Source organism: Botryllus schlosseri, chromosome 4 (genome assembly GCF_051294905.1).
Source record: "Botryllus schlosseri isolate E-star chromosome 4, Bs_hap1, whole genome shotgun sequence".
NCBI classification, from domain to species: Eukaryota; Metazoa; Chordata; class Ascidiacea; order Stolidobranchia; family Styelidae; genus Botryllus; species Botryllus schlosseri.
In genome coordinates, this window is record NC_137239.1 from 10,898,762 (window position 1) to 10,923,187 (window position 24,426).

The following is a 24,426-nucleotide window of genomic DNA, read 5'->3' on the forward strand; positions in this document are numbered from 1 at the left end:
TCGATAGCGCATTGTATATCCATAACAAGGCCGAATTTCACATTTTGTGACCATTTTGAGGGGATTCTGGTGATCTGATATTTAATAATTATTGGATGATGGGAATCAGTGCGACTATGGCATTCTATTAAAATCAGTAATTAATGCCGTATTGTTTATTATGAATTGCGGTGTCACCGGTAAGGCTTGGGTCGTCTGTGCTCCACCTTTCCTTCTGCGCCCAGGAACAATATATGCAAATTGCGTGATTTTTGATGTAGAACATGTTCAAAAACTATAGTCATTATGAACACCGAGAGTAAATAACAATAGTCATTGTAGGGTTTCACAATTTTTATTTTTCTTGTCCTGACGAAAAGTGAGGCGCGATCTGACTTGCTGCCCCTGACCGAGCGTCACTGTTCAGGCCCTAGTTTATATAACCGTTCAATAATAATATATTTTGAAGGTACCAGTGAATGTGAATGAAATCAACAACGTATTACGTTACTTTCGTTAAAATTTATCTGGTATGGTGATATCAAGTCTGGCTGATATCACACACCATAACTTATGCGCTATCGTCAGTAAATATCACAATGAAATTATAAATATTTCGTAACAACCATACAAAAACAAAGATGCAATTCCCATTGCAGTGAGAGTGTGCAGAATTTCGTTACATATATTGATACTTTTCATTGATTGCAGTAGGATTATTATGGACGTTGCATTTGTGGATTGCTGCTAATCTGTCTGTATACGCCTTGCTCTGTCTCACCCAAAAAGGAGAAGCAGCGGGTCACCACACAGCTGATGCAGCGATCAAGACGGACACTTGGTCGGGAAAATGTCTGACAATGTTGTATTACGAATCCAGTTTGCATCAAGATCAAGACTATAGCTCGCGAACGACAAACAGCTAACATAAAATAACTCTTTTATTTCGTATAAAGATAAGTGAAACAGTGTAGGTGTCCTCTCGGTAGATGTAAATAAATAATAAATATTCCTGTACTAGAACAATGGATTTTCAAATTATGACAACTTCAATAATACTGCCTTGTAATATGAAGACTGATAGAGACCGTCGGTACTACCGCTTATCCTGAGACTTCGGTTGTTACGTGCCCAACATCCCGCGGAATTCGTATTTGGAGTAATGAAAAGGCATGCTATCAAATGATTATCTTATCAGATGATATTTTCATATGTCTATAAGCGAATTCTCGCGACCCGCTGCAGAAAGATGCACCATCCGCAATATTTGTTGTGGGCAAATAATCTCTAATCTATGTGCGACAATAATGCTTTGAGGAAATCACCCTGACCAGGGTCTCAATTGTTGCGCTTTTGCGCAATCGAGCCACGATCTCAGTTAAGAACATTTTCACATAAGAGAGGTTCGATATCACACGAATCTTTGTATACGTTTCACTATGAACTAACTTATAATGAAGCCTTTACGATGTAGTATATTTGATTGAACGAAAACTACGAACTTAATGCTGTGCCTCGCCACAATATCAAACGCGACTAATCAATTTTACGAATTCTAAGTAAAGAATTTTTATAGATAGCTTATGTTTGTGCTCTACAACGTTTAAATTTGAGTTCCGCTGGTAGTACATGTTCAAGATAGAATTTCTATTTAAGTACATGGATGAAAAATTAGAGTCTTTATACGTGATTCCACCAGAATGTATTGGGAGTGCCAATCAGGCCATTCACCCTTTCATTAGCAAAATGTGCTTTCACGCCCATTCCGATACAGTTAAACACAACAAATCTTATGGAGATATATCGCAGTATAGTAATATAGTATAAGTATAATGCGGGTTCAGTTTACGGGCAACGCCGTTTTCATCTATTTGGGGTTGTTTATCAAAACAGCACTCAATCGACCTCTGGGATATATCTCCATCAGAGTTGGTGTATTTGATTAATTGTCACTCATTGTATTGGGTCAGAAAGCAGGATTTTGTATCAAAAAGTGGATGTTAACAGGTTTGCAGCCCATGCATTAGGGAAAATTGGCTAAATACAAAATTTTCGTTTACAGTAAACCCCAGACAGCCGCGGTTGAGTTTTATTTAACATTGTGCATTTCGCATTGTGCTTAGTGGTTAACAAATTCGAACTGTATTCTACTTAGCATGAAGTAACTAGCAAGGCTTTGCGTGGTGGAAGCCATATCGATGATTTAATTACCTTATATAATGCACCGGACCCTCTCTATACATGTTGCGTGCATATACACGATTTCCCGCACTAAATACCGCAAACTCACTACGCTGCACTTACAGCTAGTGTACACAGTTGAATTCATCTTCTTTCCATTTTATATTGCACGAAGATTAAATATATAACTAGAAACAATATTTTTCATGCAACTAGATTTTTTAGTATAGGCCTACATACCAATGTTGCCATTTTCCGACAATTTAATCACGCAGTACAGTTTAAGTCCGACGAAATCACTCGTCAACTCCTAATCTACTTCCAACCAGAAAATCAGCATCACTCATCATCAATTGCACATTCAAAATAATTGTCAAGGGTTTTCTTGATCAACACTAATATTTCGATGGTTTTTCCATTGGAGATTTCCACCTGAAGAACCTATTAGGCCAATCCGATGGAATTACAGTCATGTTCACTGGGTTAAGGTGGTTGCCAAAATATATAACCATATTTTGGTACGCTTATAGTTCGATGCTATCAGTCGATACGATAAGGAACGACACAAACAGAAATTTGATGATAAGGTTTCGTTTCGATAAATATTGATATCGTTACAATCTCGCACGTAAACACTGTTTACTGTTTATGTAGGAACTCGACGTCGATAGCGCGAGCACAACATCCCCATCTAACGGCCTCGTTGCGCCCGTATACTGTAAAGTTCAATTCCACATTTGTGCACTGTTCAAACGAATAGAAAATACTGAGCTGGTGTTTCGATGATGATACCTAAACAAGTTAACTACCAGCACCTAGATTTTACGGGTTGGTGAAGCAATAATTATGATAAATTTGAAAGTTATAAGCAGCCTCTATATTCCTAATGGCATTGATAGAATCATCATCATTGGTTTATTAGCAATTTTATTAGTTCAATACACCACAAAAATGCGATACAATGAAAAGACAGGAAGATGTCGAAGCAACAAGGAGTAGTCTATGGAATCTGACACCCACCTTGGCCTAGGCGATGTAAAGAGGAGGCATGCACACTGAATGAAAGTAAAGAAAAATAGTATAGAAAAAGAATGCGACAAGAAATAGGGCGGCATGTCATGGGAAGCGAGATCGATAGGTCAGTCGTGGTCCGGTAATCTTGAGGATGGACTGTATTTATTTAGTAGTAATTGCTTGTATTTCGACTTGAATGTGGACATGCTCGTCGACTGTCGGATGGCCGGCGGGATACTGTTCCACACATCAGGTCCGGCATATTTGATGGAGCGATGATCTTTTCGGTCGATCATATGATATTTGGACGACGTCGACGCGCGTGTGTTGTACTTGTGCGCTTTTGATTCAGAGGTAAAGAAGTCATTCAAATATTCGGGGCAACGACCGCAGTGAAACTGATACATAAACTTGGCGATTTCTAGTTTCCGCATATCTTCTATGTTTAGGACGCCGAATCTCTTCAGCAGCGACTTATTGGATGGGCAGCCAGGACCCTTTGGGGCCCTAGCTATGATTCGGAGTACTTTATGCTGTAGTTTCTGCAGTGGCTTGAGTGCAGTTTTACTGGCAGCCGCCCAACAGAGGATGCCATAATGTAACTTCGATTGGATTAAGGATTTAAAGAGTATCAGAAGAACCCATGCTGGCATGAAGCGCCCAAGGCTGTGGAACAGGCCGCACTTTGGTGATAATTTAGTTTCTAGGGACTGAATATGACTCTTCCAGGACATGTTCGAGTCCAGTAAAACTCCGAGATATTTGGCATTATCTGTGTTGGAAACGGGCTGACCAGCGATATTAACGGTTAGGTTATTTTTTGAATTTACTGTCAGCAATTGCGATTTATGCGTTTATGCAAAGGTTGTTCAGGGCCGTCCACTCATGGACTTTGGGCATTTGGTCACCAGTCAGGGCATCCAGCTCTGCCGTCGAAGATGTGGAAGAGAGGAGGTGAGTATCATCAGCGAACAGTGTGGTGTTCAATGAGGAGGTTTCAAAAATGTCGTTGACATATAAGGTGAAAAGGACCGGTCCAAGTACTGAGCCCTGGGGCACACCACAGGTCACCGGGTGAGGAGAGGAAAAGGTGTCTGAGATCGCAACCATTTGTTGGCGTCCAGTGAGGTAACTTTTCATGAGCTCAAGTTGTGGGCCCCGAAGTCCGTAACGCGCCAATTTCGAGATGAGAATTTTATGATCTACGCAGTCAAACGCTTTTTTTAGGTCGAGAAAAATGCTACATCCCACATTTCGCTTCTCTGAGATATCATAGTACTGTTTGGCCACTGTTAGGAGGGCATGAGCGGTTTGGTGTTTGTTTCGGAAGCCAAATTGTTGAGGGGAAATGACAGACATTTTGGCGAGGAATGAGGACAGGCGGGAGAGGAGCAACTTTTCGAATACTATCCCAATGCATGGGAGAACAGATATCGGACGGTAGTTGGTGACATTAGTTCTATCCCCAGCTTTGTGTACAGGGACTACTCTGGCTTTTTTTAGATAGCTTGGGTAGACTCCATTTTCTATCATGAAGTTGAAAAAATGGGCCATATATTGACCGATATGCAGGCTTATCATTTTTAAGAACCATGATGGGATTTGGTCATAGCCGTCGGCCTTGTGCGATTTCAGTTTGTGGATGGCTACTTCTACTTCGTATTTGGTCGTAGCTTCAAGCATAATTGACTGGGATATCGATCTCACTTCTGACCTGGCCGACACAGGTTTTGTAATAGAAGAAGCAATATTTGGGCCTACGTTACAAAAATATTCATTGAAGTGATTCGCGACTGCCGCCGGGTAGAAAAGCTCTAAAGTATGCCTATCGGGATCACACTTCCTGTTGCTAGGGATAGTATCTGTTCACTGCTATACCACTTAGTAGGCCTACATGAATTTTTCAATTTGCTTGTATGCAAAGGACTAGGCGTGCGAATACGAAACCTGATAGCATTCTTACAATCAAATTATATTACAGATTGCCAACTTAAGGATGGATGCGCAACTCATTCGTCACACTTTAATACCCAGAGAAATCTTGCTGAGCCGGCTACAAGCAGCATAATTGATAGTCCAGTAGCTGGCAACTCGAGCGTTCAAATTCAATAATAATAGTCCTAATTAAAAGTTAGTATCAAATCCCTATAAAGTTGAAGAATACCAGTCAGACGATATCGCACAAAGCGCGAAGAAATTTTCAAGTTGAGTATGTCTTATTACGAAGATGTATCAACTATATAATTATGCTCGCTTTTGCAGCGATCAAAGAATAGGATTGAAAGCAGACTGTCAAAACTCATCCAATTTATTAAAGCGGATCCTTTCGTAAATCAGTGAATTATTATTCTTCTGCAAGACGATTGCGTGATTCATAGCAGCGCATGAATTTACTCTCAATCTCATGATTTACCAAACTACAAAAACCGCGTACTCTGCTGAACATTCCTACGAGCAAATATTTCCAATAATGACCGTGTCGATTGTCTTCTAGGTAATGGCTTCACCAAATAATCACATCATCCACGAATTGTACGCTTGTAGAGCGATATATCTATCCACATTCAATAATCCGTTTCTTCGCTGTTGCGTAGGCTACTGATTACGCAGGCCTTTCATTTCGAGATAATAATTTTACCTATAATATTCGTAATATCTTTTCAGTAGGCTGCACCGTTTCATTCAACTAATTGGCAACTGAAAGCCAGCAACGCGTTTTCCCGTTTGATGTAAAATACATAACACCACTTGATTGAAAACTAGGGACACCTCCATTAATTATCGCGCGTAATCTTATCCAACTTTATCCGTCGCGATTAGCAGTTTTTAATCAGACGATTAGTATTCTTCCGCATCAGCTAATTTATGATCTCCGTCCACCTTCCGTCCCGATTACCAGTTTTTAATGACATGGATAGCAGTCTCCCGGTCTTCCTTTTTGATCTTTGCCCTAAGCCTAAAGGGAACAGCCGAAGTCATACTGATTTAAGATGTGTGTGAAAATCACATTTCATTGATTTTGTTCTTTTACCACTCTGTTGACACACGGTCATTTTTTGTAGTACTAGTGGCCTACATAAGTTCAAGATGTGTTTCTATTTTACATCAAATCAATAATGGTAGTATCATTGATAAATAACTTATACTCCATACAAGTTTACGCAGCTCAGAATAGTGGTGATCTTGCTGGAGGAAAGGGATTGGATTTTTCTCCACGTAGCTGGCAAATAAGGCTATATAGTAAGACTAACATTTGATGCTTCTAAAGCAGTGCTTTTCAACCTTTTTGAGCTCCGTTCGAAGTTTTTTTTGTAAAATAAATTTCATTCGCACTAACTAATCGAAAATTATTATACAAAAAGAAGATGAAGATAGGCCTACTTAACAACATATTGTTCAGATGTGCAACAAATTGGCTAGTATGTAGCTTAAGCTAGCAAGTGTCTCATTAAAAAGGCAACCTTTTTCGCCCGTTTTGCTCTGAATTATTTCACTAAAACCCTTCTCGGCCAAACAATGGGAATTTGTAGTTTGTACTAAAACGTCTACTTAGGGCTTGGATGGCCAGGTCTTAAAATCTGGTCTGCACTACTATCCAAAATACAACGTATTTTTGCGAGTGAAATATGCTTGCTGGTAGAATTCGTATTTAAGAGCTAGACACAAAGGTCGAGCGAGGCTCCAGTTTGTCGAAAGGATGAAAAACCCATATGTTTGTGTCGTGGCTTTTGCTTTATTTCATTGGAACATAAGGTGCAAAACGATCAAGGAGAGTATAGGCACATAGAGCTCGCTACCTGATGATACGTTGCGCCAACTTCTGTGTCGCAAGTTTATGAGAAGAGCAAATAACTCACGATACTGTGTGTTCTACTCTTTAGCTCAATCTATCTTGAGAATTCATGACAGTTTAATAACGATAAAGCAGCTTTCAGACTACCACCAAAATCTTAGTTTTTGTGGCATCTCGAGACTCGAGCCTCACCCATGAAAGGGAATTTATTTTTATTATTACAGTTGTATGCTACGATTTTACGGGCATGTATGACATACAGAACGCGCACATCACAATTCTACTCAACACAGCTGTACAAAACATGTCTAACGCACCCGATTTAGAACTAGGGCGAATTAAATTCCTCTGTCCATCGCAGTTGTACTACTGTCTACTCAGATTGCAACAACGAGACTATTCCGTGCCGACAACGGAGCATATTCAATCCACCTCGAAAGGATTGGCCACCCAGCATCGGCCATTTTTAGACCGAGGTTTTGTTGCCACTTATGTTTTGGCACCGCATTTTATCAGCGGTTTGTGCGTCAAAACTTTACGTCTTCATGTGCCCCGACGCAGAAGGGGTTGGCCTCTAGGCCCGAACTCGCTCGTTGCACTCCCCTACACCAATTCATCCCAACGGTCTTCGACCATGTTTTCCAGAAAAAACAGTCGGACAAATCTTACCATGAATTCTCATGATAAAGTCATATTTAATGCGTGTCTCGTTTATTGGCTACAGTACCCAACACAGTGATCTTGGATATGTAAAAACTGTCGCAGGATTTTTTGCAATGAATTCAAAAAATATTACATACATATTAACAGATAGCTCTGGCACCGTGTCGACCCAAAATTATACCCTTTGCCGTCCATACTTTAATAACCCTTGAAGGGGTAAAAATTTGCGTTAAAGTAACTTGCGAATGTGAGTCTGTAATAATGGTATTTACTACTATCCTTGTGCCTCGCGAAAATGGGACAGTTATTACGAAAATATGATGATTGTTTAGCGAAAGAAAGGAAAAAGTCACTTTGACGTCATTTTCCCAGCCTGTCGCAGGCTCAGACGGGCTGATATAGGCCTACTGTATGTCTGCCACTATAGAGATTGTAGAGATCTCTATAGGCCTACTGCCACTACACCAGCTTCCAAACCAGGCTTTCGGTTACGTAATGATTAGAGTGCAGGAATATTAATTAACTACGGTTTGTGAGAGCTACGATTAGTGGTGCGTCGTATGAAGTTTTTACAATTGCGTCGCAACTACAAAAGTTACTCTCATCTTAAATTTCGTATTAGATCTATTTGAATTATTCCACGTCAGAAAAGGTAACAATTAATCACGATATTCATTCGCACTTCATCCGCATTTTCATTCGCACCATTCGCACTACCTTCGTCATTCGCGCTGCAATTTTTTCATTCGGACAAGTGCGAACCGTCACACAGGTTGAAAAGCACTGTTCTAAAGGAAGAAAAGTACTCGAAGACACTTCTAAATTGTGATATTACCTCGATCACGCTCTGAACACCACGTAAGGCTTAAATCAGGTTTCGTGATTGCTGTTTCGTGCGTTCCGTACAACCGTCCAAGACAGAAAAGACAATGTCTGGAATCTAAAAGTAAATACTCAGTCGATTAACTATTCGTATCATTTTTTCGCTACGCCACCCCGATTCGGAATAGTTTAAACCAGGGGTGTCAAACATACGACCCGCGGGCCACATCCCGCCTGTCAAGAGGTTCCATCTGGCCCGCGAAGCGATTCTGAAATTCTAAGTAAAATTATTATCATTATAGAAATTAAACATGGATCGGCATTACGGAAATTAAAATATTGATCAGGCACTGATCCACCTAGAATCCGTCCTCCAATCTGAAATATCGGCATTGTTTGAACAATCGGAGAGTCGCAACGGGTCATTGTTATGGCCATTATGTTGCGGTTACCGGATTGTTCTGAACAATGCCGATATTTCAGACTTGGAGGACAGATTCTAGGTGGATCAGTGCCTGATCAATATTCTAATTTATATTTTCGGAATCGGTGCAACAGTAAAACAATTCTCCACTCCAGCCTCAGCGAAGTGAAACGAAGCTGCAAAATCGGTCGTTGCCGTTCCATGTTTAATTTATATACGATCATTAAATAATCCCACAATATGACAATGTCAAGCATTCTGATACGCCGCATTATGACCATCAGCGGTGTTGTGGTTGTGGTTTTGGTTTCACTATAGTCCCCATTAGGAGTGCGTTGGTGGTATTGACACCCAATTCCACGAAGGCAAAAATGGGCTCACCGAGTTCAGAGTTTTATAAATATATGAATCAAAATGTAATTTTTCACAGAAGCGAAAACGCAACTGCGAAACTATTATATGCCGGCTACATGTAGACTGGAACATTTACACAAAATGTAATTAAAATATGCGTGGTTACGCTACGTTTATAGTATTTCTCAAAATGCATACGCAGGACTAACGCGAGAACAAGGAGAGCATAAAAATATGCCAACTCATATCGTCGTTAGAGCTACTATATTTAACCTGCCAATTATCTTATTTTTCCAATTACGTTATTTTCAAATAACGGTATGGCTGTTGGTTATAGAATAAAATCACTATCATCCTAAAAATTATGGTTACCATATTTTGGAAATCTGGAAAGAGGACACTTTTTAGGAATTTTCAGATCTGCAAAACCGGAGGAAAATCCTGAGAAAATGGTAAATTATCCCACTTCGTGGTTGGTTGACTAAAAAAAGTTCAACTTTCCGCTCAACTGCCGAAATACCCGCCGGAGCGTTACTTCGGTGCTGATTTACGGCATCTCAGTCGAATTTGGCTGTGAATTTGACCAAAATTCTCAAAAAAGAGGGCAAAGGTCGTCCTCCGAGAACACTTTTAGTCAAAAAGAGGACAGATCCTCTTTAAGGAGGACTATGGTAACCCTACTATATATAATGTAATATAATATTACGTATATAGGGTTGATAATAACTTGGTTAAATGAAAAAGGGCTTGGATTAGGAGACAGCATCTTGGAATCATTTGATTGGTCCGGTCCGCGATTTGTCTGAAGATCTGAATCCGGCCCGCGACCATAGTTGAGTTTGACACCATAGGTTTAAACCAGGGGCGGGCAGCTTCTCCAGTCGGCGGGCCGGATATAAGAAAACTAGGTACTTATGGGGCCGGATTGCTGAATCGATAGTTTATTCACCCATTTATCTACATATGCAAGGAATAAATCGCATTTAATGAATGTATTTTAAAGGCAGCAATGTCACTTCCAAGCCATTTCTCGCCGATAATGACTAAAGCAATGTGGATTTAGGAACATCAATTAACTGAGGATTGCACCTTGTGTTAATTGATCAGGCGCCGCCGTGTCTGATCAATTAACACACGGTGCAATCCTTAATTAAGATTTCAAGGCGTTCGTTAAGCCCGGTACCCATAATTAACCAATATATGAATTCTTTAGGGTTGAGTACCTCGCGTAAGCTCTATTCTCCCACGCTGCGCACACATATATAAGAACATAAAGTCACTGAAACTTCACGTTTAAACCAGTAGTGAGGAATCTCGGCAGATTTAGGCCGCGGGCCACATTATCATATAAAACGGGAAACTGTCCACAAAATTCCGTCGCGGGCCGGATCCGGCCGTAGGGCCGTATGTTTGCCCACCCCTGGTTTAAACTATTCGAATTCACAGACGATCTGTGTCAATATAATTGATGCGTTCGATGCAACGTCAATACTGCAGCTCTTTGCATTAGTCGTGTATGTGATATTGCTCAAATCCAGGCAGTCACGAGAAACTCATTAACATTATCATAACGCACCTTGGCGGTAATGTAATGATAGGTTATAGCATGCTACCAGCAACGTAGACAACGTTATTATTAATGTACCTTGACATCAGAGTAAGCCGGCCTTTAAGAGTATAGTTTGCCTGTGGGCAGTTTTACAAGATACGGAGTGACGGAGCGCATTTTCGCTGTCCATGAAGTCTCAATATATTCAAATTTTATTTGGATTTGCCCGAAAAAACGTTGTTACGCTTTTACGACACATTTATCGAATAAAACGTCGCCTTCCCAGACGCTCGTTCAGATACACCCCAACGTTGTCCAAAGGGACCTGCAAATACGATATTTCATTGGCAATAACACGCTACGTTGGTCCTCTCATTGCGACGAAGCACTTATGAGCCGAAAATCACAAACATTCTTATTGCAGGATTCATCGCATAGTCATCGGTTTCATATCTCGGAACTTGTTATTGCGCATAAAATACTTCGACTCTACAACTTTCGATGACCAACAAGCTAGTAGACTCTGCAGAAAAGCCGTAAATTCTCGCTTACAATGAAAATTTACTTACTCCGCGTATACTAACGAGGTTTTGTATAATTGTTAAACCGTCGCATATTCACGTTGAAAGCTATTTATAAGGAATGGTCTCACTTCATGTGTCTTACTTAGTGTTAGTTCCACCCATCGGGGATTCACCGCATAAGCAGAAAGTCGGAAAGTCAGGATACGTCGTACATCAGGGGTGGGCAATTATTTTTCCCGGCGAGCCAATGTGAAGCAGAAAATACGTTGGCGGGCCGAGTTAAAAGTTTAGATTATGTTCTCTGGCGTGCAGTTTTATTTCTAAATTGAAAACAGTTTAAACCAGGGCTGTGGAGCCGCTAATCACGGGTACTGATTGCATTATATTACGAATTAAGATTTGGAACCGTAACAGTTAAAGCACAGATCTGGCAACAATCAAGATATGAACTTGAGCATGGAAACAGTGACTTGTAGCTTTAATTGTTACGGCATATAATTCGCTATATTGGCTATATTTTTAACCTCGATTACTCACACAACTTACGTAGGTTACGTAACCACGGTACACAGATTAAGTAGACTTTAAAGTAAAAGCATTTCCGGATCAGTTCAAATAGTAGTTTTCGTCCGCACATTAACATTAATAAATATACTTCATAGTCTATATTACAAATAGCTTTTTGAGGGCCTCTCAGGATCGCGCCGTGAGCCGCATTTGGCCCGTAGGCCGCAAAATGCTCAGGTCTGTCGTACAGTGTATCAGCTTGGTGTACATTTTACCAATACATACGAAATACTGAACTACTATCCTACTTCTTCATGCTTCTTGAATATTTTGTCAGGCGGAAAAGATTAATTGCACGACTTATCGTGACGTTCATGCATTAATTACCACATTTGGTATATATATCGAACAAATTGTTTATGAAATGAAGATGCAGACTGTCATATTCACTTTATATTTATTTACGACTATATCGGTCGGTCAATCTGAGAAGATCATGTGCAAAGCGAGACCAGGATGCCAGTTGGCGAAATGCGACCCTGGGATTCCGTCGCTTCGTTTGAACACCAATGAATATCCGCTTACCTGCGTTACGACAAACGCAGAATACGAAGACCTAAAAGAACAATTACAAAATGTGCAAACAGGTATATTTAGCGTTGCTATTTAGTACAATGCACGCAAGTGCTTCCAAACCAGGTGGGTCGACACGGATTTCTAAATGAAAAGGAAAGGACGTTATGTATTTTTTTCATGATGATTTTGCGGCTTATACACACCAACTCATGATATACATAAACACGATATGTGCATATGCATCGCATGAGTACATGATATGCATATGCCACTGTACAAGGAAAGTACACATTTCTATTCAATTTTCCCTCTGACAAACATCTTACCTTCTCATGATTATAAGCAAATACACGTTTTCCTCCTCTACACTAAATTGCTCTTGATCCGCTTCGCCGTGCTCATAATATTTCGTGAGCCAAATTTTAGGGACTGATTGGAGCGTGACATTTGACAATGTGTTATTGATTGTGCATGCCTCCAGCGTGGTACCATAGTACCACTAGGTTAGTGGTATAATCCACAGCTGCTTTAGAGTTTTTAGCCAACGTGACTTACTTTTCAGACTTTTGTTAAGTAAGATAGTAGATTCCGAATATATTTCTATGGAGTTCATGAGAAAAATTTTAATTCTAATAACGACATGGTTAAACAGTCCCTGTACCAGGGTAATTGAATGTAATGTCATTAGTAGGGCGATTTTTTGACATGTCAAAAAAGTAAAAATTTTGTCAAAATCGTAGCGTTAGTTCAAAAAATGTCAAAATTACTTACAAAGTCAAAATTGTTTTGCAACCTGCATTTCGTTTGTATCGTAGATGTTTGCTCTGTGGGTGAATTTATCATTGATATTTTACAGCTCGTAGCCCGATTTATCGGCCTACCGTTGTAGACAGCCCATTGTCTGCTCATTGTGAATCATAATCGGCCAAATCAATTAAATAGGTTGGCATGGCGTTATGCTCAACGTACCGCAATATCCTAACTGAATCAAGTCTGCGTGGGCAATGGACATTGGTTGTTATATTAACAAGCGCATGATGAAAAATTGTGATGTAGACTAAATTGTCAGAATGAAGCAACACAGTGTGTCATCAGCCGTGTGCTGTGCACGTAACTTCAATTTTTTGGTGCTTTAGGTCGAAATTTTCCGTATTTTAGGTAAATTGCCCTAGTCATTGGTCATTCTGCGTTAGTCTCAAATTTACATTTGCAATTTACCAAGTCGCCATCTTAGATTGATTACTAAAACCTTGCGATAGTTCGACAAAATCTAGTATCTGAAAGTACTTTTATACTTGAGTACTCTTCATATCTTCATATTCTACTTAGTCTTGAAGTATTTTTTACATGTTTTCGAAATGGCTACTTCTATTAGGGTCCATTAAACCACTAGGTGTCGCCAGACTTGAGGTGGTAACCGCCGTTGTTACGTACGCGGTTGCCGTTATCAGAAACCTGTAGGTTACTTTCTCGATTGTGTAGGGTATTTTATATGGAAATAATGGCTACAACATATTGTACGTGGACCGTGAGCTCGCTATAAAATGAACTAAAACTTCGAAAACTTCTGGTGTTGAGCTGGTAGCCGACATTTAGTTGACAATTTCACATTCTCACCTAGTTATCAAATCGGCCTTATTTCCTTTCGTAGAAGCTTTCCGAAGTTTTAGTTCATTTTATAGCGAGCTCACGGTCCCCGTAGAATATGTTGTAGCCATTTTTTCCATATAAAATACCCTTACACAATCGAGAAAGTAACCTACAGGTTTCTGAATACGGCAACCGCATACGTAACAAAGGCGTTTACCACCTAAAGTCTGGCGACACCTAGTGGTTTGATGGACCCTATTGAGTAGAAGTTTATTGCGTTACTTCTACTTCTTGTTAAGTACCAACGATGGCTACTTTGATCAACTACGATCCATATCTCTGTCATTTGCGGTAAAGCAGCATCAACCTTGGCCTCTTGTCCTGATCTGTTTGAAGACATCGCAATGTCATCATGAGAATGAGAACTATAGATATATACGTAAAGTTGTGGAGTAACTGCACATCTAATTGGTATTTTCATCACTGTGATATGTTACGCCTCTGAGACCGAGTGACGACTGTACCCTATAATTTCGGTAGGGGAGCATTGTGTTTACCTGTTTGACTCAGCAAGTCGGTAAGAATCATTCCCCTATTTTTGATGTTGCAAATTTGTGATATTTCGGATATAGTGAAATTGATCAAACAATGATTATAAAAACTAAACCTTATCAGTTTCAGGCAATGCATCTGCCAAGTTTCACTCTGTTTCCGTGGCGTGTCTTGATGTGACTATGCCTACTTGTAATTTCAGAGTTAAAAGAAACGAAGTCGTTACTCGCGGAATTGAATTGAATACAACAAGAGCAGCCAAGGCCGCAACGGGTAATGTTTTATGTACCAATTGAATTCCATTATTATTGATTCATCTTTTCCCAATAGGTGAAACTCTGAGACATCGGATTTTCCCTAATAATCCTACCGCTAATATTTCGATGACTTGTTTCTATGTGATCGCATCCGCAACTCCGTAACACTTTATGGTCTTGCTGTGTTCACCGCCTTTCGCCATATAGTAGTAACTCCATTCGATCTTAGTTGTGCTGTTTGGTTACGTGTCGATGATGATTAAAATGGTAAAATTCGCACATTTATCGTGGTTCATTCATTTACTTATTATGTCAACTTGGACTTTTAGAGTGGGAGGAAATGAAGCCGATATTTGCAGAATTAAAAAGAAAGGCGACAGAAGCAAGGGAATCACCAGCAGGTTAAAAGTAAACCCTGTAATATTTTTAGTATTGTGATATTTCCGTAAATAATTGCACAGTAGGCCAAATTTAATTATGTCGGACAATGTCTGAGTTGGTAATTGTCAATTAATTGGTTGTATATCCCAATAGATTGGTGAATCACGTCATTTAAAACTCCACATCCAAATCGCATATCCGCCTTTTGTAACATCTGTTAGATTCTGATATAGACGTCGGAGGAATCAAGGTTGCTTGGCCTTCTTGGACTTCACAGAGCACATCATAGAAACAATAACAAGGAGTGGCAAAAACAATATCTATGGTGGCAAGAAACTTAATTTAGGCACTTGAAGATGTCGAACATTAGGACTGTAATTACGTGTCCGGAGTAATACCAATCGATATATCAACCTGATTGAGAAGTGCTCCTGACGATCGCGTGTGCGACTGCTCGATGCAGTCGTTTGTTTGTTTGTTTTGTGGTATTCACGGTGTTTGTCGACTACTAACGTCATTTACACCAGGCCGATATTCTCCATTTTTCCGTAACTGCCGACTTATAGCACGGCCCACTTCTAGGCTTTTTGTAAGTCACCGCTTACGTGGATAAGGTGGCGAGGAGGAGCCTGGATAAACCTACAACAGTTAGGTAATTCGGAAATCGACCTCGGTAGGACTCGAAACCGCACCCGTTGGTGTTTCAGTCGTGGATTATACTACTGCGCTATCTCGCCACCAGTCGTATGTCTTATGGTGTTCGATCAGGGCTGGAAGCTAGCTAGAGACGAATGGTTCACAATCTTCACAAAATACGTAGCGGTCTCCTAGCATTTTTATTGGATTTAAAATCAACACAAATAGACACGTTATCCGGGTATTATGGGATTCATGTGCAATTCAGACAGGTAACGGCGAACGTAAGACTTACTAAAGTCACAAATACATTTATTTATTTTAGTAATGAAAAATCAGTGTGCATATGCGTTATACTATCGAACGAATCGCTAACTTTTTCATAGTTAATGGATGAACTTGGTTGATAATAATTTTATTTGGATATATTGCATTCACGTGATCCTATTTACATGTAGAGCTGATGGTAGTGGTGTCTTCGAAAGTCTCTGGCATGTACTGACAGACCTTAATGCAGCTACTTAATCGGTACCTAATAGTCCTGCAACCACAGGCAACACACCCTTAGACCAAAGCATCGCAACTGCTTCAAGCGATACTAGGAATGAACCTTTCCTCCACGCTTGTGAACAATGTTCCCTCTAAGCTGCGCACGTGCGCAAATGCGCAGTGCTGACAAGGTCTCTGCGCACAGATAATCGAAGTTGCGCACAAAAAACCCGAAGTGATGACCTTTTTTATAGTCGTTAGGCTACGCACTGTTGTCCGAGGGTCTGCGCAGTGATTTGGTGAGTCTGCGCAGATGCGTCGAAAATTAGAGCGAACATTACTTGTGAATACAGTTATAGAATAATTTGTTAAATCTGTTTTTAACATTTCTACTTTTATATGATCATTTACGAAATAATTTTAGAGCCACTTCAAGTTTTCATTCATCCCCCTCGGGGGTGTGGATGTGGTAGTGGTGGTTACCGATCACCTTGATTTTAATGGTATCAACAAACAAAAATGTTAAGCTAGCACAGCCACGTGTTATACACTATTTCTAAATATTTGCTTGATAAATGAACTACCAACAAACTTCAATTGTAAACAGATTTATTCCTGATCCTATTATTATATTTGGACGTAGCTTCCTGCTGGTCCCATGAAATTGTCCCCGGGACCATGGTATGAAAACCACTGACCCTGGAATGACTGTAACTTTGTGTCTGCAAATTTGTCAGCAGTATAACGTGACACAGTGATTTCGAATACTCGGAAGCATTCATTTACTAAAACAGGAAAATTTAGTAACATTTCTATTTTCATGGTTGCCTGTATTCGCAATGAGCAGATACGTATAACATAACGAAGTCTACGATTACCTTCGCATTGGAAATTGATACGTTGCCAACCGTCAACTCAGACTTAAATGAGAAATTCTTCATAGCCCAGGCGCATAAAAGACACATTGTCACGCTCCACAAATCACGTTGCCAAAAACCTGCAATATCCTATTGAATTTTCTTACTTACAGAAGCTGCCTGCAGACTACAGGGAGGATTGCCACATTCTGGAAAATGTTTCACTGTTCCTCATGTGACATCGTCTGGTGATATGACTCATGACCAAGCACGTAAAGAATGCGCAAAATACGAAGCTTTATTGGCCGAAGTTCATGATCGCAACCAACAAGACGATTTGTACAACTTTGCTGTGACCAAGATGCCAGGATATTCGAAGTTTGTCCAGATATGGTCTGGAATGGAATATCAACATTCGGTGCGATGTTCTTTTCTCTATCGAAATTGCTGTATGGAAAATAGGGCCGATTTTCAAAGTGGGATTGATTAACTCGTCGTATGTTCAGAGGTGGTCAAAGTAGTCAAGAAAGCTACTCAAGTAGAAGTAGAAGTAGCGACGAAAAAATCTACTCAATTACGAGTGGAAGTACTTCTTCCATAAGCAACCTAAAACTACTTGAAGTAGAAGCAGAATTGACTGACTTTAAAATTACTCAAGTAAGTAAGTAGTTGTGAAAACGATCCTAATTCGTTCACATGGATTTAAAAAGGTGCAAATTGAGCTACGCGAAAGGTGACGAGGTTGATTCATATTGATTGATACCAACAGGTTTCCAATTTTCGATAGCATAAGCATTCATCAACATCATGATAGAATTGATATGGAAATGCGATACTAATCCTCTGTTTTCTCGAATAGCACGTTTTAGAAAATAGCATGGTACGGCGCCATCCCCCATATTATAAGGTCCGTAGTTTAGTCGAAGAGCAATACGGAGAAGCTGTATAGGATATAGTGTAACCACTTTGCGCGATTAGTAAACGTTAATAAAAAATATTGTGGACCGTAAAAATGCCATATTGTGTAGCTTTATTTCCGGAAATTAAAGGCATTACTACGCTTGCTTTGATACTTCAACATGCATGTTATCCAGACAAAAGAACTGATATTAATTATAACTCAAAGCATATGATACTGGGAATTAAAAGTGAAAGATAAATAATACTTCTAAAAGTGGAGCATGTGTTTCATGCCTTTAGTCCAGAAAGTTTCGAAGGTGGTGTGCTAAAACAGCTCTAAAACTAAAAAAAAGGCAGAGTCCACGTTTCCAGATTAGGACACGCCATGGACATGCTAGATTACGATATGACAAGTAAATGCTAGATTACGAAACATCAGTTTCAAACGTTATAATGAGCCATATATACTGTGATGAATTATATTATATGGGCGACCACGCCAACCCGCGACCTAAATTATATCCACCGATACTTTCGTGAAATCATACTGGACCCTCCGTATTCACTGCGCGCGAAGCGCGACAAACATTCTTGTCTTTACTCAACTTTTGTAAAAATTAAATGTTGATACTCCGTGAAAACAGCCCCAAAATTTCTCAGGCTATCTTCCTGATTGGAAGATAGAGCTACTTCTACTTGACAAACTGAAAATAGCGAAAAGTAAGTAAGTAGATCATAAAATATTACGAAGTAGAAGTAGAAGTGGCGAAAATCAGATCTAATTGAGTAAGTACCAGAAGTAGAGGAAAACTACTTGAGTACTTCGAATAAGTAGAAGTACTTCGTTACTGACCACCTCTGCGTATGTTATATAGGCCTATACCAAAACATTTCAAACATCAAACTAGCTGCGCACGTGTGCCTGTTTCATCATATAGATTGAAATCCTGCTTAAGGATAGGACGTTGTTTATTTTTGTCCTTATTTGTTGCGGTTGTTGATTATTATTATTTGATTGGCGATTATAACGCACGTGGTTTTGTTCTTAATATCCAAGATAACCGATAACATCTAGGGGTGGATAAAACATTAGAAAATTTACACTCAAACGTATGGCTTCGTAGCCAGAACAAATTCCACAACGTAGGGAAACATATGCGCGTCAGTCAAAAAGTTCTTTACGGTGGGAACGATATTCTTGCTCCGACACGTTTCCTTTGAGAACTCTTCTCTGGTGTCTGCATTTCGACACATCAATAAATAATGTGTGACACTCTCTTGTTGACGGGATGTTGAGCAATTGGTTGAATCTGCTATTCTCAATTTAAATAGGTACGCTTGTAATCCGCAATGTCCGGTTTGTAGTCGGAACAAAATCGCATGGTGCCTTTTCGGTAGTCCATTTATGTCTGCTCTCTGGTAAACGGTTGGAAAACATTCCTTATATTGTTGTGACTTTTCCCATTATAAATAGCGGTTATTCCACAGTTCGACGCACGCCTTCCGACGGGAAGCAGCGATGTCTCGTACGGAAGGTTTGAATTCATTCGTTTGCAAACTGGCTTGACTCGCTCGTTGTCTAGCCAATTCATCTGCCTTTTCATTCCCGGGAATTTGATAATGACCAGGTATCCAACATTAGCGATCTCGTATCCTGCATCCGATATCTGATGGATCGTTTGTAATATTGGTGCGATGAGGTGATGCTTAAGGAAAGGACGTAGTTTATTTTTGTCCTTGGTGTTTTTGCGGCATATACACCGACTCATCATACATATACACACTATCTGTGCATATGCACAGTGGTGGCCCTACGATTTGGGTGGCCCTGGGCGAAACTTCCCGGGGGGCTATAAGTATGTGATCGCAACATCTAGGGCGGCTCCGCCCCCAGACCCCCATTTTGCATCTGTTATTACCAAGTTCATATTATTGCACCACATGAAATGGAATTGCGTGGTGTGTGTATGGCACTATAACACGGCTTTGAAGCAGGCTTAAATGTGGAATCGCTCTAGCTCCAGAGCCTTCTTTTATCATACATTGTCAAATTATATGAGAAGTGACCCAGTTATAGGGTTACCATACGTCCTCTTTTAAGAGGATTTGTCCTCTTTTTTGGCTTTTTTGAAAGTGTCCTCGGAGGACGCCCTTTTGTCCTCTTTTTTGAGATTTCGTACTCTTTTTTGAAAATTTAGTTCAGATTTAGAGCAAATTGCGAGTGATATGCCGCAAATTTGCACAGAAGTGACGCTCCGGCGGGTATTTCGGAGTGAAAAACTGCGATTTTAGCTCAGGGCGGAAAGATGACCTTTTTTTTTAGTCAACGGATCACAAAGTGGGAAAAATTAACCGGTTTTTGAGAATAGTCTTCTCCGGTTTTGCAAGTTTCAGATTTCTGAAAAAGTGTCCTCTTTTTAGATTTCCAAATATGGTAAGCCTAGTGCCTACCCAGTTAACAATAGTCATATCTTCATCTTCATGCTGAAGATGTAGGGCATGTAACGTAAAATAATAGAATCGATACAACTGCTGCAGGATGAATAGACCACTCATTTAGCAAGCTATCGGCTGACATTAGTAATAAGCCAGCACGCCATGTCAAAGTATGAGCCACGCGCTGGATTAGGCCATATCTATTATTCCCTGTGTGAACTGTGCAAGGATAGACTGCATCAAAACTAAGTAACTCTGCCGTATGCAGAGACGTGACGATTATCGGGATATGGGACTTTTCTAAAATATGCAGAGATTTGGCGATGATTGACCCATCTGTACGGAATTATATCTTCTTGATTGATACACGGATTTCCACGTTCATTCGCTAGAATCCTTAAAAACGCTTAAACCATAAAGAGGGGGGACCCTTCGACCAGGGGGGCGTGGGCGACCGCCCACCTCGCCCACCCCAAAAGCCACCACTGTATAGGCATACCATGAGTGCATGATGTGCATATGCCGCTGGACAAGAAAGGTGCAGATATAGCCTTTTACGACTTTCTAAGTCTTGCACCACCCCTCCATGCGATCCCAGTAATGCATGAGCGCCAAGCAGGGAAGTCTTGGATACCAATGTTACTAATCCGTAGGTCTTTGGTCTGACCCGGCCGAGGATCGCTATCTTGTCGGTAAAATGCGAATAATGCGATTATCAAATTGTGCGAACTTATTCATTTTGTGAGAACGCAGCATATGGATAATTCCACTTATCATAACTAGTTTCCAAGTCAACAAAATGGGATGCGATCGCCCGGCGTATTTTGCGCATTCGATGTCAAAATGATGCTTCAAAAGATACACTTTTCGCACTTTAGCTGCAGACTCATTAACCCTTTAGTTGCCGTTCATTAACCCTCTCGCTACTGCAGCTTACAACCGTTAGTAACCCTATCGCTACCTGAATCATTGTTGCTTTCTGGCAGATATATTGACCCTATGTTGCAAGATATCACAATTTGACAATATATTTTCATTATCGTGTTAGTTATAATAAAATCCACCACGAGCATACATTCAAAATACCGCTCAAATACAGACAGACAGTCATATAAAATGCATAAAAGGACACATTGCTTTCAGTCGAGATACAGAGTGAGAGAGATGTTCTTTCCGGGATAAGTTTTGATACAACTATTCCTGTTCTTGAATTGAAATGCAGACAAAATCTGGTTAATCAAACAAGTCCGTGCCTTGGCGGGAAGAATAGCGTCAAGGCAACGCGGAGCTACCATCAGAAGCCTAACTTCATTCAGAGCCCAATTGTGTATGATATCTGGGTAATTCCACTGGCCTCATATTCATTGATGTTCAGAAAGCGAGATATCATTTGTAGTGATAATCGGCTGATCAAGGACATTGCCGCTGCAGGCTGAACCAATGCTTAGAGAACGATATTTTATGAACTGTTGCCTTCGTCAACGCTGCATTTCTTTCAATTCACCATCAGACGTATACGGATATTTGAGCATATCGCAGTCACTTCATAGCTTCAGTCTCCATCGTAAAATAAATGCTAAATGTAGCAATAAAATAACTCGTAGAGTAACTGAAATGAGTAGGCCTATCACAATCAGAAATTATTACAAGATATAGTATTCGGCGGAACAGTTGAAATGGCAACCGTTGTAACGATTGTAAATTCAGTCACAGGTAATGCAGACACATATAATAGATGGTTGAGCAATGAGCATATCCCATGTTTCGGTAATATACCTAGCCTACATTAATGAATGCACTAACAAATGATATCAAAGCCACAACCACAACACGTCAAGATTCGGTGCGCGGTAACGACACTCTTCCGCGGTTTAGCATTAAAATATATATCAACAAGTCGGCAGTACGCATAACGGTCAGAGCACTTGACAAGTATCACGCTGTTCACTGCCGCCAACCTGACACTTCAGGCCAAGGAAAAGTCAAAGTCAGCATTTATATCAAGTCCTATTGTACAAGTCTAACGCAAACAAGCAATTAATATGACTGATATGCTATTCGAAACACCATTTGACTACCAATACACATCTAAGCAAGCATGTAAATATTCTCAAAAATAACCCGAACTATCTCTTGCTCCACTTATCTCAACAAAGAACTTCATTCACATTCCCCTCCATCGCTACAGTCTCGGGAATACAATTCGCCGGTACGGACGATAATTCAAACTTCAAATGTGCAGCGGTAAACAACATCCGATGACTTACGACATTACAATCACTCCAAGCTCAAGTGCTCACGAACCTGGAAAAGTCAGGCGGAAGAAACGTCACGGTGAAGCCGCGTGATAATCAAGCACAAGTTGATTGGTTAATTACGCTGACACCAATCTCGCTGGCCGACCGATGGAATGGAGAACAATCAATCTTCTGAATTCGAGAGCAATCAGTTTTTGTGCATCGAAGGTGCCGCCTCACTGGAGTACAAAACGGTTGCGTTCACTTCTCTCCTGCACTTTCTTCGCCTATTTCGGCATTGCATGTACACACTTTTGTTGACTGGGTTGGATTCCCCTAATGAAGCAAAAATTTAGAAACAGTCCGTTTATGTGAGGCTTCGGGTAGGGATCAAATCGGTAGCATTATAAATATTCGTCTCCTCGATTCGAGTCAACCCGAGAACATTTCTGTTTCTGTTTCTACAATAAATTACCAAAAAAATTTCAATCAGCAATATATGCCCAAACAGCCCATTCGCCTAGCAGTGGTTCCCAACCTTTTTCGACCCATCGCCCCCTTTTCAAGGTCAACACCGATCATCGCCCCCCAAATTTTGTGCACCGATAATCGGGCATACAGACTGTAATCACCGGCGGGTTGACTAAAAAAAAAAAAAAAGGTCATCTTTCACCGCTCAGAGCTGAAAATAACGTTTTTCGCTCCCCATTGCTAGGTGGCTGACTAAAAAAAAAAAAAAAAAAAAAAAAAAAAAAAAAGGTCAGCCGTTTTTACGCGTCATCGCCCCCCTATCGCCCCCTTCGCTATTTTCGCCCCCCGTCGCCCCCTTTGTCCATTTTCGCCCCCCTGTCGCCCCCTTCGCCATTTTCGCCCCCCTAGATCGCCAAATCGCCCCCTGGGGGGCGATATCGCCCACGTTGGGAACCACTGGCCTAGACTATATTCACTTCTTTTTCGCTGCTGTTTTAACAGACGTCCACGCTCCTGTACAGATCTGGAAAAGTGCTGGGTTCAAGTCAACTTAAATGGTTCCCAAGCTACCCCCATCAGGGTCCGCCGTTGACGTACCTGGTCACGACATTGAGACGCGACGACAGCCCGAATGTCGGTCTGTTTAATACTGTCGCGGTATCACGTCGACATGGAGTGATGTGCGAGAAAGATATTTAACTATTTTTCTGAGATACGAGAGGAATGTCGGACGCAGCCTGCAAACACTACGAAAATAAAGATATTATGCTAGATATTTTCATTGTCCTTGTATGCATTTTGTCTTTCTATGAACACAACGCAGAAAATAAATACTTATATCACAATTGCAACTAACTTGGATGTTATCAATGAAATAGGTTTTCGATAACGTTTTTTTAAATAAATGATCAGGCAAATTTCTGAGGTCTACTGGACTGGTAAGCATGTACTTCAGCATTGTGACATAATGGGGTCTGAGTCGTCTCTACGCATCGGTGACCACAGTAAAAAGTGCAGGAAGCGGGAGAGATAGCGTAGTGGTGGCGTCGGCGCCATCCAAGCAGGCGGCCTAATTCCAGACGTGGGAGGTTATTTGAATTTTCAAAATTGTAGCGTTAGGTCAAAAATTGTCAAAATTGTCTACAAAGTCAAAACAATTTTGCAACCCGCATTTCGTTTGTATGGTAGATGTTTACACTGTCATCAAATTTTAATATTCAAATTTTACATGTAG

General features: G+C 40.4%; 1 protein-coding gene and 1 long non-coding RNA gene across 2 annotated transcripts in view; both read left to right on the forward strand.

The window, feature by feature from the left end:
* The window catches only part of LOC145438132 (uncharacterized), a 235,280-nt gene that overhangs the window by 181,947 nt on the left and 28,907 nt on the right, over positions 1–24,426 (forward strand). The window lies entirely within an intron of this gene.
* LOC145437022 (uncharacterized) lies at positions 12,040–24,047 on the forward strand. The gene is made up of 5 exons (XM_080314191.1): positions 12,040–12,457; positions 14,731–14,801; positions 15,115–15,186; positions 17,322–17,566; positions 23,694–24,047. Exons 3-5 carry the CDS (start codon positions 15,126–15,128, stop codon positions 23,889–23,891), a joined length of 504 nt encoding a protein of 167 aa, XP_080170317.1. The 5' UTR covers positions 12,040–12,457; positions 14,731–14,801; positions 15,115–15,125; the 3' UTR covers positions 23,892–24,047.